General features: G+C 36.6%; 1 protein-coding gene across 2 annotated transcripts in view; it reads right to left on the minus strand.

The window, feature by feature from the left end:
* Nucleotides 1-982: 982 nt before the first annotated feature.
* Nucleotides 983-18,633, minus strand: part of LOC113708693 (187-kDa microtubule-associated protein AIR9) — a 36,162-nt gene continuing 18,511 nt past the window's right edge. For both annotated transcript variants that reach the window (XM_072065255.1, XM_072065254.1), the window contains exons 22-38: nucleotides 13,622-13,740; nucleotides 12,276-12,444; nucleotides 11,996-12,080; nucleotides 11,832-11,905; nucleotides 11,631-11,750; nucleotides 10,737-10,932; nucleotides 10,537-10,658; nucleotides 10,006-10,213; nucleotides 7,724-7,797; nucleotides 6,968-7,106; nucleotides 6,470-6,651; nucleotides 5,168-5,323; nucleotides 4,007-4,138; nucleotides 2,934-2,992; nucleotides 2,396-2,428; nucleotides 2,152-2,283; nucleotides 983-1,339 (exon numbers count right to left, since the gene is read on the minus strand). In XM_072065255.1, coding sequence (XP_071921356.1) covers nucleotides 1,163-1,339; nucleotides 2,152-2,283; nucleotides 2,396-2,428; nucleotides 2,934-2,992; nucleotides 4,007-4,138; nucleotides 5,168-5,323; nucleotides 6,470-6,651; nucleotides 6,968-7,106; nucleotides 7,724-7,797; nucleotides 10,006-10,213; nucleotides 10,537-10,658; nucleotides 10,737-10,932; nucleotides 11,631-11,750; nucleotides 11,832-11,905; nucleotides 11,996-12,080; nucleotides 12,276-12,444; nucleotides 13,622-13,740 — 2,177 coding nt within the window. In that variant the 3' untranslated portion in view covers nucleotides 983-1,162. The remainder of the gene's footprint in view (nucleotides 1,340-2,151; nucleotides 2,284-2,395; nucleotides 2,429-2,933; nucleotides 2,993-4,006; nucleotides 4,139-5,167; nucleotides 5,324-6,469; nucleotides 6,652-6,967; nucleotides 7,107-7,723; nucleotides 7,798-10,005; nucleotides 10,214-10,536; nucleotides 10,659-10,736; nucleotides 10,933-11,630; nucleotides 11,751-11,831; nucleotides 11,906-11,995; nucleotides 12,081-12,275; nucleotides 12,445-13,621; nucleotides 13,741-18,633) is intronic.

Below are 18,633 nucleotides of genomic sequence, written 5' to 3' on the forward strand. Positions count from 1 at the left end.
CTAAAATCTTAGTGGGAGCGAATTCCAATTTCTACATGAATATAAATAAAAATTTCAAATTTTTTGAAGAGCTGCATCAATATTTGTAAAATCTTGGTGGCCAATGCCCCTTCCTGCCCTACAGAGAGGAGAAGCTCTCCCCCATCCACTATTCCATGTTACAAAAGTTCCCCCCCCCCCCCCCTCTTCTACCCTACTACCCCACAAGTTGCCATTACAATTTTTATTCGACTTTATCTTTTCTACATAAACAATACCAATAGTAACTTTGCTAAGCATTATTTAGAACTTTTACAAATAATTATTCAAAGTTAGACAAAGTTTAAATATCACTTTCATTGTTTGAGTTCGTTTCTCCATGTTTGATGCCTCAGAAGACTTAAATCAGTAGCTGTTACATTTAGGAGCAACATGCAAGACAAGCAGACACCCTTGGACAAGCTGCATAGGATCCATTACATATTTCATAGTGTTCTTTGCAGCATATGATCAATAATGCTCACACATCTTACATAACAACATTCTTCCTACAAAGCTCCAAATTTAGATCTGCCATGTTTCTGATTTCAACCAAATACCCAATGATGATCACCTTTCAACCAAATCTTCCAATGATTTCAACCAAATACCCAACGATGTTTACAAATGTACAGACCAAAATCACCACCATGAGCAAGTCTAATAGAGGGAGGGTAGAGGCAGGCACCCTTGAGATTTAAAATTTACTATTATGTACCGTTGCTATTCTTTTTAACTAGGACTAACATCTTAAGCAGAATATTGAAAAGAACATCCCGCCAGATATACATGCATGGAAATCTTGCACTTAAGAAAGTAATCCATCCAAATGTAATTCAACCTTACCCTTTCAAGCCAGTTATCTCGAGATCAAAGCCAATTTGGTTTACGCATATTTCCTAACATATTTGCTAAACACTTTCAAATCGAACTCAAAATGAATTATACAAAAGGGCCAAAACCATGAGGAAATGCACCATTAGAGAACAGTATATCTTACACAAAAATGTCCAACTACAATGATGAACAGGTGTTTTATACAACAAACCAATCCTCAAACAGAGTTGTAGAAACGATGTATAGGGAGTGTAAAATTGATCCTTTTACAACTATTCTGAAATCATTTACATTTATGAGATGAAAACTAATTATCTATTTTGAGCAGAGAATTAAGAGATGTACTATTAAATCGCTGGGCAAGGCCTCTGATGACAAGAACGATAACATCTCGCAAATGCCGTGTCTGCACCATCAAATCCACTTCATTCTCACTGTCTACAACAATTTTGAGTCTATGCTGATCATTTCTGAATAGCTCCACCTGCAAAACAAGAATTCTCAACTTGATATCAACTTATTTTACTCGCTTCTTTTCTTTTTCATTCTTTTAGCATAAACAGAGATTATATTAATTTCTGTCATGCCAAAGTCAGACCTATAGGCAACCCGTACAAGGGTTGCAAATGTCTAGACAGCTCATATTTGCATATATTAATATAAGAGGCCTTGTCAGTCATCATCAATTTAAAGACTACATAAATATTAGTATCACATGAGAAACAGCATATATGCATTATTCGAAGTAGAATCAGCTTTGTTGTCTCCTTAGTGTGAAAAAACATTAAAGCCAGAATGAAAGACATGATTATTCCAATCCAACAATTGGAGAGGTAAGAAATACCTTCCAAAATACAAGATTTTATATCTTTTTCTCATTTTCTTACTGAAATGTTTTATTTTTATCTTTTATTTCTTTATGTAGATCACAAAATTAGCAAAAGTGCACATATTCCAACATTTAAACTCTAAAAGATATTATATATGAGAAGAAAACCTCTGGGAAGTGTTTGGGTGCAAACATAATCATTTTGCCATCTGCCAGCATTAATACATGAGAGGTGTGAAAATTCACGTTTACAAGAACTCACCAGCCAAAGGTCTTATAAGACATTATCTAGCTAATCTTGGAGTGAAAAATCATATTTCACAAATGTTGCACTAGAACAGAGAGGAAACCCACAACAATAGAGATTACACATGCACAACCATACACTAAAGTGATAAGAGTCGTTTGCAAAAGAAAACCATTTGCAAGGAGATGTAAAACCTCTTTAGCCGTTACATAAAACTCACATGGAAAGGTGGGGCATAACTTCCCCGAACTTCAGTAGTTGGAAATGAAGTTTTAGAACCTGGCTTCACGACCTTTACTCTCTTTCTATTGACTTCCAAAATTCTTCTTTCCAAATTTCCAAGTCCAGGATCCTGCAGCATTGAAAACTAAAGGTGGTAAGACATTAAGTTCATCTCTTCTCCACCTTGGTTAACAGGACCACATGGATTAGCTTTGACATAACAAGGAATACAAAATACCCACCTTTTTAGTAGATCGATCCTTGTCACACAACACCTGCTTAGAAGATGCAAAACAGTAAATAATTTCTTAGTGAACCAGTCATAATCCCATCTAGGCACATAAAATTATAAACCAACAGACACATCACTAAGCACCCCTACCCGAAAGGGGCAAAAAGAACCATCTGTAGGTACATCAACAACATTCAAAAGCACATCCTCATCAAAGCCATAGGATGATGTACATTCATGTTTACTAGAGAGAAAGTAAAAAAGGGCACCTTTTTAAGTAAATACCTAAATACAAGCTACAAACATATAGTACATTTTGAAGTGCTAAACAGATGACATCGGTCATAAAAAGTAATTAAGATGATGGTGTTTTTCTCACTGAGCCAAATCATAAAGCTGTAAACTATCATCTCTAGTGATTACAAATGACCAACAGAAAAAAGGTGCTCATGGATAGCATAGCTTTGCAACATCAAATCAAATATCTGCATATCAAGTGAACCAAGAAACAACACCATATATTAAATAGCATAAAATGCAAAAACAACCTCAAACTTTACGGATCCAAGATCGAGCTTCATCTTCACGTCTTTAAGAACGTCAGGTTCTGCAATTTGACCAAATATGAATAAGTGGTGGCATGAAATAATCCATCTTGTGTAGAAGACCAACAAAATACAGTTGAACAGAAAAAGATGTCATCTATTAGGAACTCCATTCAGAAAAAGAAAATAAAAAGTTGCAAGAAATCACTGGCACCAAGGAGTAGAAGTTTAAATTAGAGAAATGAGTATATTCTAATGGTCCAGGGTCTTTGTTCCGCATCTTAGCATGCGGATTTGATTCATGATAATTCCACATACCATTGTGGCTCCAGTCCGTTCTTCTCCTCCTAAAAAAGTTCCTGCTTTTTCTTTTTTGGGAAAACATAAAAATGAAAACTAATCTTTTGTCCTAAATACCCCTTCCACTCTAAATCAAGTCCTTAGCAAAATCTAATGCTTAATTGAGACATCCACAAGGCCTGCCCCAGGAAAAAAAAAAAAGCAAATAAATACACAAGTCAAATATTTTCAATGGTCACCTAGCAGCCACAAGGCCACGGAATTGCAAATACCTAATGTTTCCAAGTGAAGTTACAACTTGAAATTGAAGATGACTTCTATGGATAAGATGATTTTTTAAAGGAGAAAAACAGCAAAGAACCAGTAACAACCAGCCATAAGTTTTCTTCAAAGAACGACGACTAAAGAAAACCTAAAAATTAGAAAATAAAACCAGGAAACGGAAGCGATAATACAAGATAGACAGGCCAACCCAGCTGATGTAACGAGGAAAAAAGTCAAGGATGAATTGCTGAAACTGTGGAGGTATGGGTTTCCGAACAAGTCCATCTAAATTGGTCTCAGGAGACTTTTGATTCTCAATTTAATTTCATCAAAATACAATAGAAGAAAAACCAAGACCAAAGAAGAAATGGTGCTTTGTTCAATGAAGGCAATACAGAAAAGGCATCAACTATGCCCCTGGTATTGCACGTCATAACAACAAACCAGTTAAGGAAAATAATGATAAAAAGGAATATTAACAAAAAGGAAGAAAATGAAGTATTTAAATTTACCAACTCCAATGGACTCCGTTGATACAGAAGAAGGATGCCCCTCTACTCCATCTTCACGAACTGGAGTATAAACTGCTACCAGCCTGTAGCCCACATCATCCACATTAGCTTCGTACATCCTTCCAGTCTCCCCTGCAATAAATAGACATTCCTCTTGTAATTTATAAAACACCAGCGGCTTATGAAACATCATCATGATCATTGTGCTCCTTTTTTATGTTGATGCAAATCAATGTAAACGTAAACCTACTTGTTATCATAGTTCTACTTGTCTAGTAAATTATTATTCATCAGAATGCACATCTATAAGCCATTTAGTCTTTTTCATGGGAATAATAAAACTTATTGGCTGTTATGTTGAGCTTATGAAGCACATGGCACTTCCGGTAATGTTAAGCACCAGTTCTCGCAATGAATTCCACCTTACTCCGTGTTAGTTGCCCTAAACCATCAAGTGTTCCGAATAGGATGGAAGTAATGTTTGCCGGGTAAATTAAGCAGGTTACATTTAGCAACTAGGCATAAGCTTTTGGCCAGTTGTTCAGGTGTTAGGCTAACCAGTTGGCATTAGAGCAGTTTGCCAGCAGAAATTCTGGAAAGTACACGTTCCGTAGGACAAAGTGCTATGTCATGTTTCAGTGGAGCCACTTTAAGAACCACTACAAGTTACCTAGAATCCTACACCTAGTGTAGCTCCAGGCTTTAAACAAACTGAACAGGTGTTGAGAGTTTCTAAAGGCAAGACAGTCACACCCTATGCAAATATGAAATTGTTGTTGACTGCCATGCTATGCCTTAGGACGGGAACTGCTAAAAACATCAATTCAGAATTTTTCTTTTTTGATAGGCTGTTACAATGACTTTTCAACCCTAGATAAGTGTATTGACATCGCATATTTAAGACGCAACAACAAAGTTCCATTTTTTCAGGATCTGTTCTCTTTTCCAAAAAAAAAGGAAAAAAAAAGGGGTTGAAGAATCCTCGAAGTTAGAACAACTGAGACATGTGACCTTAAGACACGTGGTCTGCACAGACTAGAGTCCTACATATTTTTGTTTCTTGCCATTCACTTGTCCCCCATTTCTCGTTTACAACAGAATGAAATGATAAACAAGGAAGAAAAAAGAAAATAATGGGAATCCACTCAGTAGTTTTGTTACCAGGAATAGAGATGAGGTCAGGACTTCCAATCATCGACCTAAGCCACTGGATTTTACTTTTGCCCTCCTTTCCTCCACTATAAATGCCACGTACAGCATACAAGTTGGTATGGAAACCTCTACCCTCAATCTCCAGCTTATCCACTCTAGGAATCCCTGAAAAACATAAACCATTTCAACCAAATGATGCTTTCACTCTCCCATGAGAGAGAGAGTGAGAGAGAGAAAGAGATGATTTATCACCAGGTAACAAATATAAATATATAAATACATTAAAAAAAAGGTTTGAGTTTCTACCATGCATTTTTTCATAAAGTCCTTACTGTATAGATGACATATATTACTAATTATTATTCTAAAACAGAATTGCAATTTCTGTGCAAAGAAGCAAGTCAAAATATTTGGGTAATAATTTTTGTATACCTGCTGTACTATTTAATCTACATTTGGCGATCTGTGATTTTCCGTATAAAATTTTCTAATTCTTCACATTCCAAGGTTAACGTCTTAAAATAGTAGAATAATTTTTCATTGTAGAATAATTCTTCACATTCCAAGGTTAATTCTTCACATTCCATTGGAGACTAATTTTTCGCATTTATGACATTCCAAGGTTTTAAACATATATCTAATCATTTGTAATGTTCCGAGAAGCAAATAATTGCGAAATGCTTAAAAGCCTTGTTTTGTTGTCTTTTCTCAGAGCCATTAAAAGCTTTTTATAGATGATGGCCAAGTTTAACATGTATGTCTTCGATTCTTCTTGCAAAGACTAAATATACAATATATAGCACTGGTGCTTCTACGTTTTATGTCGTAGATGTAAACTGAAAAACATGCTTAAATAGCAAGCTTTTCATAGTGTAACAAGAACTAGCAAAAAGGAATTTAGAAAAATTGAATTTTATGACACCAAAGGTATTATTTATAGATTGTGATGAACAAAGTGATCTATATGATGTCCCAGATCATAATAACCATTCTATGGAAAATTAAAGCAACATCAGCCATCAGATGTTGATATTTTGAGATTTAAAGATCGAACAAATTTGGTTCCTAAAAATTTCATTAATCACTTTAGCTCTATGAAGTGAAGGTATGATACCTAATGCATTATATACTTGTCACTCTTGCAAGGGTTGAGATTTCTTTTCTTTGTTGTCTTAAAACAAAACTTGTAAAGACAGCACGTGGACAATCATACAGAGTGTAGCACTTGAAAAATGGCATTGGAAGAACATCAAATTAACCTTAACATTTCACTCAAGAGAGCAAAATGATATCTTATCAGAGATTCACTACCTGGCACAACAAAATCAGTTTCAGCATAAGCAGGTTCACTAGATCTTCCAAAAACGTCAGTTACAATGCATTCACACCTCAGGCAGCGACCAATGTCTTCAAACCGCACCTTATAGGAGCATGATTGTTGTGATGGAAGTGGTTCAAAAGACCTACTATTCATCACTTCTGAGGAACAAAACCTGCAGGACACTTTATTTTTAGCACAGATAATAAGTACAAAACAACGTCAACCTTTTAGACTGTAACCATGTTCAACAATCCAAGACAATCAAACTGCTTGAAACAACTAGGTCCATAAAGTTTATTGCAGTGTATCCAGTGTATTAAGAACAGACAGGATTTGAAGGAATATGTAGTTTATTCGAGAATTTATCAAGACCGACCTAAAATCAAGCCACTAATAAATAGACATAATTTGTCTTTTAGACATGTATGTTAGCCAAGACCATATTGATAAAAAATGTCAACAGAAGCTGAAAAAGGTGGGTGCAGTACCACTGGTATCTGGCATCTTTCTTGTACTTCGCCCAGACTTTCTGTTGACTTTCGCTTTTTGGCATAACTTCAATAGCAGTTAGCAGATCTCCTTCAACAGCCTTGCCAGTCAGCACAAGCATCTCAATTGTTGGAAGCTCTGAAGGATGACAAAAATTTTAGGTGCTTGTTGAGATGGAAATACAACTATTTTACAAATACCTCTACATTATGCGGAGCAGAATAGATACCCTAATAGTGAGAAATTAGCTTCAAATATATGACAGGAAATGGTCAAATGCTTGTAGTGTAGAATGTAACCACTATTTAAACAAAGCAAGCTCATGCGCAAAGTTGCCTGTCCTACTTGATGCCTTGCAAATTACTAGAGTTGTCCTACATACATATTTTCATGACAAGAAGTAAAGCTTTCAAACTGAAAGGCACTTTCTACTTGAATTAGAAAGCATTTTGTAGTCATTTTTACTAATGAACAGTGATTAAATTATTAGCTATTGAAGCATGATAAGTTTTGACCAGGAAAAATTGCTCAAGAAAAACAGAAGATATCCATCCTAAGTTTCTTAGAAGATCACATGCACAAAAAATAAAATTTTAGTAAACCCCATAAAACAAAATATGCATCCATTCAAGATGAGTACCACATGGAAGGTTGCAAAAGAGTCAGTGTAAAGTCAAAGTGAACCCAACTGTACTTTTATCCTGAAGGCAAAAAATGTAGAATGAATAAAAAAACGAGAAGATCAGATCTAGTACCAGGGAGAATTACATCTGTTGCCTCAGATAATCTAAGTTCTCCAACAACTGAGTCCAAACGGACTGGGGTATACCTGAAACATACACAGAATATGATATAACTTGATTCCTTAAATGAAGTAAAAATATCGAGCAAAAAAAGCTGCATGATTTGTAGTGCTTGAAGAGAAAACTCATTAAAAAACTTGGTGGATGGTATGTGGGGTATTAATTTACTTTTAAAACCAAAATCTGCATGCTAATTAGCCTGCAAAATCCCCTATGCCTGACAAACCAGAATTATCTCTGCTATGAGATGTTGGTGCCCAAGCTCGATAATACGCCGATCAACAATAACCCTTTCCCAAAAGCAACAGTATGGTCATTAATAATTGATCGCAAGCTACTCAAACAGAATGTTAGAAAAGGTTTGTCCTTAAACTAAATGCAAGTTTGACGCTCAACCACAGCAGGTAGGTAGCTGTAATTTCTTTGACGTAAGCAGCAGAAATTTAGCAACATATAATGCTTGAAATCTCTGCACTCCAATATATGACCCATATTTCACATTTCTTATCCACACCTGTTTCACAGGTTGGCATCGCTATCTGCGGGCATATGTTCTTTAGTCAAACTTGATGATTTCCCCAGTAGTATTGAATGGACCAATAAAATAAAATCTGTGATACATTTTTCTTTAGCCAAACTCAAAGATTTCATGTTAGTATTAAGTAATCCAATTAAAAGAAGCCAATGCTTACCTAGTACAGAAAGTATTTACTATCAGTACTTCAATCCTAGCCAAGTTGATAATTTAGACAAGGTCATATATACTAAGCCTATCCAAAATTTGGCATTTACTTACTGAGTCCCACTTTTTAATTTAGTTCTTTTCTGCCATGTTGTGTGCTTTTTTTCTTGTACGTGTAAACATTTAAACAAAGATTACCAAATTGGACGAAGAACAACAATTTTTTTAGAAACCACTATCATGCCTCAGAGAAGGACGAGCTTGCCTCAATAAACATATAGCTAAGAAAATCTAACCAACAGATTGAGCTAGAAACAAAACTTTCATCCTTGTGTAGAAATTCTGCGTATTAGTACTTTATTTCTCCTTTTCTTTTGCCTATGCAGCCTTGCTATGGAACTTCTAAGCTCCTGAATGAACTTTTCAACAGAGCCATTCACTGTCTCCTCATGCTCCAATTTGCTTGTTGCTGCTTTCATTCCATCTCTCCTCCAGTCCAGCAACATGCTAGACTTCATCATTGAGTATTGTGCAACTAACTTTTCCAACCATTTCACAGTTAGCCAGTCATCAAATATTGTGCAATCAACTTATGCAAGAGTTGATTATCACCACCTTTTACCCCTTTAGATTTTGCACAATTAAGATATCAGAACTCTGAAATCGCCAATAACATGCAACTCTAATTTCATTCAGCATGTAGCAATGCCTGGATGACAGCAAGCAATCTCACAAACTTAGCTAGAGTTTATATGGCAAACTAGGGAAATGGGGCAGGAACGGTTGTCAGAAACAACCGTTCCTGAAGGTTCACGGCCACGATGTGGCCTCAAAAATTTGTGCAGCTCAGATTACAGCATGTAACTCGATTTTCACGCCATGTGTGGGGCCCACAAAAAATTGTTCTAAAGTTACTCCATGTGTAAAGAAAGTTACGCGATGTGCAAAAAATGTTACGCGCTGTTAGAAAATGCACAAACCGGCACAAACGGTTGCAGGTGCAACCGTTTGTGCCCCATGTCCGGCAAACTAGATGGGATACAGCAACATTAATGCATCATTTTAACTCTCTGGAAAGATAAACAAGTCTATACTGCTGACCATTTTAATCATTTAAAAACAAGCTCGCAACTTTGGTTCATGGAATAAATTCTTTTGCCTCATCAAAAACAGACTTTGTTTCATTGTGATTAAAAATCAAGAAATTCAGAAGACAGGTAAGAATGTTTTATTCACCAAATCCATGCAAAGCTATTTAAACTTAAAAAAAAAAATCTGTCCATTTTCTTTTCTTGCTAAGCAATATCCTTTGTGTTCTTCAAAGATACAGAGTACACCAATCCTAGTTTGTGTTCTCTGTAACAGGCAAGTTCTTTGTGAAGGCTATGCACCAGTCAATCTGACTGTCAGGCTTGAAGTATTAATCAGCAATAAGAAAGTAACACACTTGGCTCTCTCAATGCCAGCAATTTGTGTTTTAGCAAGTCAGTTGCAAAAAATTTAAGCATTTTATTAATAACTCTCCAAAAGCAAGGGGTCGAAAATGGTTTACCCAAACAGCAGACGGCAATTGTAATCTTCATCTGTGACTTCATAAGTTTTGGAGTTAGCTCCACTAATCAGAGCAATTGTTCCATCATCTGTTTCTCTATACCAGCTAAACAAACTCGATCCTTCATATCCACCAAAATATTCTCCTTCACCAAGGTAGATTCCAGTAGACACCTCTTTCACACGAACATTGGAAAGTACCGGGAAAGCTGTTACATATTTCAATTTGACACAGTACGCACAACCTCAAAACAAATTATCATGACACATTTATGCTTTCTTGCAAGGGAAACAGACAGCTACTGACAGACCACATAATTCACTAGAGCCAGCTTCCAAACAAGAAGCATCCACAATGATCAAGTATTATTTGTTTGAAATGATTTTGATCAAGCTTTTTGAAGGGACAAGCATAAGATAGTTTTGATAAGCAAATAATCAACTCTGAGTGCTTGATGCCAGCTAAGGTTGACCATGTCCTTTTTAATCCAGTGTAACAATGCAAGTTCTTAAAGATAATATGTCCGTTTACCTGGAGACACTGGAGAATCACAAAGTGATACCAGTGGTTTTCCAACCTTGCCATCTGCCCTCGTTGGAAGCCAATACAGCGCTAAATAAGCTCCAACATCTTCAATCGATGGAGTATATGACCTGCCAAGAGATGAGTTTCCAAGTATATACTAACTCAATAATAGTTAAAACAGTCTATAGGTAGTAAAGTGTACTTACAATGTCTTGCCACATATACAAACATCGTTGGTGGCATCAGTCATGTCCATCAGAGCAGATGCATGAAGCATACTCTTCGTTCTGTACCAAATGTACTCCCCAATACCTTCTTTTCCTCCAATGTATCTCTTCTGGGGAACAACCATCTTGGCCTCACAGCAATCAGGAATTACCAAGTCAAAGCCAACGGGATCCCCTTATGGTGAGAATTGTACAAAGTTACAAGAAATTCATTATGAAATTACCAAAATCACAAAAGAAACTAAGAGACCAAAAGAGCCCATATGATGGTCCAACCACTATACAATTGACTCTAATCATCACACTCAGCAACAATGAATAATTACACATGGATGAATTTATATTTGAAGATACTTTTACTCTGATATTCTACATGAAAATGAAGAGAACAGCAGGAGTTTTGTCAACAAGTACAAACAATGATATCATATATTTCAAACTTGGACTGTTCAATACAGTTCAATTAGTCCTTCAAAATGGACTAAATTATAAACCAGTATCCCATTGTAAACCCAGGAGGTGAGTGAAAATTGATGCAACTTTTAGCAATTTGAAATACATTTATTTGCATTTTCCAAATTATATTCATTTGTCAACAAAATACAACAAATGTCATTGTTAAGAGTGTATTTGGAAAAAAAAATGATTCTTAAGTGAACTATCAGGAGATTCAACAATGACTTGACAGTGATAGACACATTCTTCATGGAATTTTGCTAAAGTGAAGGAGAAAATGGTAACAAAATTGTCACTTTCATGGAAAAAAAGTTGGATTTTACAAAAAGATAAGATGTACAAGGTACCTCAGAATGTAAATGGCTAAAATTGTGAAGATTTTAAAAGGCGACACTGATTCTTTATCAAATCCCTTACCAGGAGCAATTGGATCAGACGTCAAAATCACAGGGTTTCCATGCATTCCGTCATGCCGCACAGGGGTGTATATAAGTTGAATGCACTCTCCAACATCATCAATTGACAAATCAAGAAACTCTGTCACCAAACAGGTTCTGAATCAAGCAAGCATCATCTGAAAAGCAGAAAGAGGACTAAATAACACAAAAGAAAGCATACCGCCAGCTTTTAGTTTTTCTCTGACTCCATTGTTCTTCACTCTAAACCACTCACACAGGCAATCTCCTTTCTCCCTGAAGAACAAAATTTTAACAATAATTTACCTCATTAGTTCCCAAAGTTGAAAGTGGAGACATCCTTAAATTCATAGTAATACTTCTCACCCTCCACTATAAGAAGCACCGCAGCTCAAATGCTCCCCTTCCACTAGGGATCCAAGAAATTCGAGTGAGTGGCAGGTTGGTGGGCCTGCAAAAAAAAAAAATCAAAATCACATCTAAATATCTAATGCATTAATAAATAAAAAGAAGAAGACATCAGCAGAATTTCAACTAAACTTTCATTTGTGAACAAGCTGAAAATTTTAGCTGATGCCTGCCACTTGACAAGGCAATAACCGAATGAACAAATTGATATTGATGCTGAGAAATCTGAAGCACTTACCAGCAACAATTGGTCCAACTTGTTCAGAGAGTACGATAGGCCCACGGGCCCAATCACTTCGGACAGGCTCACATGAAACTGATATGAAAAAACCAATATCATCCAGGGATAGCATGTATGATGGAGTAGTGGCACCACAAATTTCATAGCGGGTGCCATCTGAACTAGTCTGCATAAGTTACTGCAACTAGTTAGCCTACATTGCAGTTTAAACTTCATGTAGTAAATCACATAAGAAGATGTGGAAACATGAAATACTTGTCAAAGTGGTAAAACTTTTTCGTCCAATAAACTCCTTTCTTAAAACAACACTTGTAGTCAGTATTAAGTTAATTAAAAGACCTGAAGTTACATTTTGATCCTTTGTGGTTAAGTTTCCTAAGCCAAATCAATTAAGGTCTACAAACATCCATTTTATTCCTTTTCCTTTTGACTAAGCCATTACTCTAGACAAACATTATTATCTACATGATGAAAACCAATCATTTTGTTCCACTCCAAGTCACATTCTTGAAAGAAAATAAAAGCTCTAAGAGTCTGATTACTCGCATGTTTTTCCTTGAAATTACAACTAACTGATTGGTGGTGCTGGGGCGAACTAGTGAAGGTGACTAAGGCCACTGCTCAATGCTGATCATCCAGGCCTTGACTATTTCGTAATGATAAACCCTTAGGTCCACCACTAAATGCAAATTAAAAAAATAAAAATAAAAATAAAGAAGACTAAAGTTTTCAGTGCTATGTAGAGGAATAGGGCAAACTATGCAGAATTATCGAATACAGCAAATCAAGCCAGCCAGCACTTCCATTCGAAGGAAGAGATATACTTTCCAAGGGACAACAATTATGATTCTTCATATTCATTGTCCTCTTCATCATCGCCGGCAATGCAGGCCAAAAGAGTCTCCACCGCTGATCATGACCCTTCCAAATTACAGAAGTTTGTTTTCACTCTGTTGGCGACCACCGTTCAGAATTTCATAGTATCCATTCAATTGCTTTGTTCTTTATTATGTATTAGTGGGTTCTCAAATCAACTATCAATTGTTTATCCATGGAACTACAACCCATTTAATAGAAATTCATATTTGACTGCTAGTATAAACAGTGCAATTTCATTAATTACCATATATTTCAAGCTTTATCCAAAAAGATAAGCACGTACATATGAAAACAATAAGCTATTGTAAAACTAACTAAAAATTCGGGGCAAAATGTAATTTTCTGAAAAAAAAAATGAAAGGGACCCTAATTCAAATATTCCCCTTTTTTTTTGTGCACAGGGGGAGAACAATAAAGAAACAAATAATAGTAAAAGCAGATACTAGTAGAGCAACTTATATTACCCGGATCCAGCGGAAAACAGAGTCTCCCTCGTCACCACCCCAGTATTTCTTTTCAACCTCTACTGTGGTGCCCTCAATCGCACTTCCTACTATCCGTAAAGAAAGCAATCTTGGGCTTCCTAGAAGGCAAATATTATTTCAGCAGCACAGTGTCAAGGTTGAAGTCTATTAGACAACAAGGCAAATAAGAAAATTTTAATTTCAGTCGAGATCATGTATGTAGAAAAAGAATATGCCACAATCCCCAAGACAGCTAGTAGGGACATTAGCCACATGACTATGAGGTCCCTAGTTCGACTCTCAAGCCGTCCCCTTTCCCTTCCTCCTTGTAAGGGATGGAGTCTACCTTAAACCCAATAAATAAATAAATTATACTTGTCGCAAGGCATGGGCAAAATTGATATTAAGATGCATCATCAAAAAGAAATTGAATATAGCTGACTGCAAAAAAAAAAAAGGATCAATCATGAAAATGGAAATCAAAAGAGCAAGTTTTAGTGTCAGGAATGATGATAGTTCAAACACCAGGCTAAAGGAGCATCAGTACGATAAGAAACCTAAAGCTAATAACACTTCCATAGAAGGCTACAAACGTGTCAAACAACATCTGACATATTGGACAAATGGCAGACACCTGGAGAGAAAAATCAGATCAAGAAAATGGAGACAAGATGTTTCTGAGGCATGCTTCAAGAAATAGGGGGAGAAAAGATCTTTCCAAGGTCAATGCTTGAGTGGAAAATGATAAATTGTCGAAGATATTATCTCCTATGATTATGGAAGATATTATCTTCCATAATTATCTCCCATGATTATGAGAGATATTACCTCCCATGATTATGGGATTTTATTGCTTATGATCAATCAAGTTTGAATAGATCGGATATGAGTTGATTATGTAATCCCTAAAATCATGGTTCTATTACCTTAAGTGGTGGCAGAACTATGATAGGGTTGTCCTATAAATGCCTACCTTGTAAGCAAATTTAGTGTGTGGGAAAATAAAGGAAAGCAGAGTTTTTTGTTCATTTCTTTTCTTTTAAAATTTACATGGTATCAGAGCTCCGGCTCTGTACCAATTCCTGCCATGAACTACCGAGCAGCCATGACTGGATCGACTGCTCACACAAGAGAAGACTCATCCTCATCTTCAGTAGTTATCCAAACTACAGATTACTCCGCTTCAAATTCTTCTTCTCTACAAATAACCGTTCATAAATTAAATGGTTCCAATTATCTGGAATGGGCTCAATCCGTAAAGCTGGCTATCGATGGCAGAGGTAAACTCAGCCACCTTACTGGAGAAATTCAACAACCAGCTGCTGAAGATCCCAATTTGAAGAGATGGCATTCAGAGAACTCTCTAGTTATCGCTTGGTTGATAAACTCTATGGAACCAGCGATAGGAAAGCCACACTTATTTCTGCCCACAGCCAAGGATGTGTGGGACGCTGTCCGGGATATGTATTCCGATATAGAGAATTCGTCTCAAATTTTCAATCTCAAGACGAAATTATGGAAATCAAGACAAGAAGATAGAGATGTTACAACCTATTACAATCAGATGGTAACTTTATGGCAGGAATTGGATCTTTGTTATGAGGATGAATGGGACTGCCGTGCAGACAGTGTTCAATACAAGAAACGGGAGGAGAACGACAGAGTCTATGTCTTCTTGGCCGGACTAAATCAAGAACTTGATGAGATGCGAGGTCGTATTTTGGGCAGGAAGCCTCTCCCCTCCATTCGTGAAGTATTTTCTGAGGTCAGAAGAGAAGAATCAAGGCGTAAGGTGATGCTAAAGTCCAAGGCAGAGGATGAAGTTGAGACTTCGGCATTGGTTTCTAAGGGGACAGATTTGGACGGAGATAAAAGAAGGAAGCCTTGGTGTGAATACTGTAAAAAGTCGTGGCACACAAAGGACACTGCTGGAAATTACATGGGAAACCATCGAATTTCAAGAAGAAAAATGGAGGTGATAGCAAGGTGTTGCAGACTGTGAATGAGGATTCTCAAAAGCAACAAACTAACTCTGAGACACCAGCCTTCACAAAGGAACAATTAAGCCAACTGTACAAACTCTTTAGGTCTCCACAATTTTCAGTCACTGAGCCAAAAAGCTTCACTCCTTTCTGTTCTTTTGCTAAAGATGGTAATCCTTTTACTATTGCTCTTTCATGTAAAACATCAAATGCATCTTGTCCACGGATTGTATGGGTTATTGATTCTGGGGCCACTGACCATATGACTAGTTTGTCACATTTATTTTTTACCTACAGTCCATGTGCAGGCAATAAAAGGGTCAAGGTTGCTGACGGATCATTATCCGTCATAGCTGGCATAGGTTCCGTTGTCATCTCTCCTACTCTAACACTTCATAGAGTTCTTCATGTTCCAAAGTTATCATGCAATTTGCTGTCCATAAGTAAATTAACTAGGGATCTCATGTGTCGGATTAATTTTTTCCCCTCTTTTTGTGAGTTTCAGGAACTGACCACGGGGAGGATGATTGGATGTGCTAGAGAGAATGGGGGACTTTACTTCCTTGAAGATGGATCAAATATGACAACACCAATCAAAAACACATGTTACGAGTCTGTCTCTATTACTAGCAATAAAGAGATTATGTTATGGCACTTTAGACTAGGACATCCTAGTTTTTATTACATGAAATACTTATTCCCAGATTTGTTTAAGAATAAAGATTCATCTTCCTTTCAATGTGAAATCTGCGAATTGGCTAAACATCATCGGTCTACATTTTCTATACATCCTTATCAACCCTCAAAACCGTTTTTTCTATTACATACTGATGTTTGGGATCCCTCTAGAATTTCAACTTCATCTGGAAAAAAATGGTTTGTTACATTCATCGATGATCACACAAGGGTTTGTTGGGTGTATTTGTTAAGAGAGAAATCAGAGGTTGCAAGTGTGTTTCAAAAATTCTACAGCATGGTTTTGACACAATTTCAAGAAAAAATCAAAATTGTTCGGAGTGACAATGGAAAAAAATATTTCAATAAAATTTTGGGAAGTTTTTTTCTTGAAAAAGGGATTGTGCATCAAAGCTCCTGCAATGATACCCCACAACAAAATGGGGTAGCTGAAAGAAAAAATAAACATCTTTTAGAAGTGGCGAGGGCATTACTTTTTTCAAGAAATGTTCCTAAATATCTATGGGGCGAAGCAATTTTAACTGCTACATATCTCATAAACAGAATGCCCTCAAGAACCTTGAATTTCCAAACTCCTCTGAATTTTTTCAAAACAATTTATCCCATGTCTCGATTAGCATATGAAGTCTCATTAAAGGTGTTTGGGTGCATAGCCTTTGTTCACAATCATGAACAAGGTCGAAGTAAGTTAGACCCTCGAGCAAGAAAATGCATTTTTGTTGGATATGCACCCACGTAAAAGGGGTATAAATGCTTTGACCCCATTTCGAAAAAAATGTTTGTAACCACGGATGTAACATTTTTTGAAGATAAACCTTTCTTTGGAGATCCTCTTCAGGGGGGGACTCGGCATGTAGAAGAACTTGTAGAAGATGATGATGTTTTTCGTATTGAAAATCAAATTCCTGATCAAAATTTTGTTGATAGGAGAATTGATTTTTCTGATTTTTTAGAAGAATCAACAGCACAATTTCCTCAACAAGAATCTTTTCAAGATAATAATCCTGAAAAATCAAATGACACTCTTCAATTTGCCCGTCAAAAGGATTTTGAAAAACGTGAAAAAATTGATCAGGGATTAGAAGAGGATCTCTTGTCTTTAGTGCCAATAACAGAGTCGAATTCTCTTAGTGAAAGAGATGGGAATGTAACTGAAAAAACCTTGAAAACCTATGTCAGGAAAAATCGAGGAAAAGATAAAGCTCCCCCTTCTCTTCACAACAAGGAATCCGAACCTAGGGCAAAATTTGATGTTTTTGAGTCATCAGATAAAGTTTCCTCTAATTCAAAGATTGCTGATTTGGATCTTCCTATTGCACTTCGAAAGGGAGTGCGTTCTTGTACCAAACACCCTATGACTAACTATGTCTCTTATGAAAAGTTATCCCCTACTTTCTTGACATTTACTTCACAACTTTCTTCTGTGAAAAATCCAAAGAATGTACAGGAAGCATTACAAGTTCCAGAGTGGAGAAAGGCTATTGAAGAAGAGATGTATGCTCTTGAGAAGAATCAAACATGGGAAGTAACAAACCTGCCACAAGGGAAAAAGACAATAGGGTATAAATGGGTCTTTACCATCAAGTATAACTCCAATGGGACATTGGAACGGTACAAAGCTCGATTGGTGGCTCAAGGGTTTACCCAAACCTACGGGATCGATTATCTTGAAACTTTTGTTCCAGTGGCAAAATTAAACACTATTAGGGTGCTTCTCTCAATAGCAGTAAACCTTGATTGGCCACTCCAACAACTTGATGTCAAGAATGCATTTTTAAATGGTGATCTAGAGGAAGAGGTATACATGGATTCTCCCCCTGGATTTGAAGGGAAGTTTCAGTCTAGAGTTTGCAAGCTAAAAAAATCGTTATATGGTCTCAAACAATCTCCTAGGGCCTGGTTTGAAAAATTTACTAGGTCGGTAAAGGATCAAGGCTATACCCAAGCTCAGAGTGATCACACCATGTTTGTTAAACACTCCAAGAATGGGAAGATAGTAGTACTCATTGTGTACGTGGATGATATCATCCTCACAGGAGATGACTTAATTGAGATGGAACGGCTGAAGAAGTGTCTTGCTTCTAGCTTTGAAATCAAAGATTTGGGAACACTACGATATTTCTTAGGGATGGAGGTAGCTCGGTCCAAGAAGGGCATTGTTGTGTCCCAACGCAAGTATGTTTTGGATCTTTTAAAGGAAACAGGGATGAGTGGATGTCGACCTGCAGACACTCCTATGGATCCAAATCACAAGTTAGCAGATATAAAAGATGGAACACTAGTTGATACTGCTTGATACCAAAAGTTAGTAGGCAAGCTAATTTACATGGCTCA

Source organism: Coffea arabica, chromosome 9c (assembly GCF_036785885.1).
Source record: "Coffea arabica cultivar ET-39 chromosome 9c, Coffea Arabica ET-39 HiFi, whole genome shotgun sequence".
Taxonomy (NCBI): domain Eukaryota; kingdom Viridiplantae; phylum Streptophyta; class Magnoliopsida; order Gentianales; family Rubiaceae; genus Coffea; species Coffea arabica.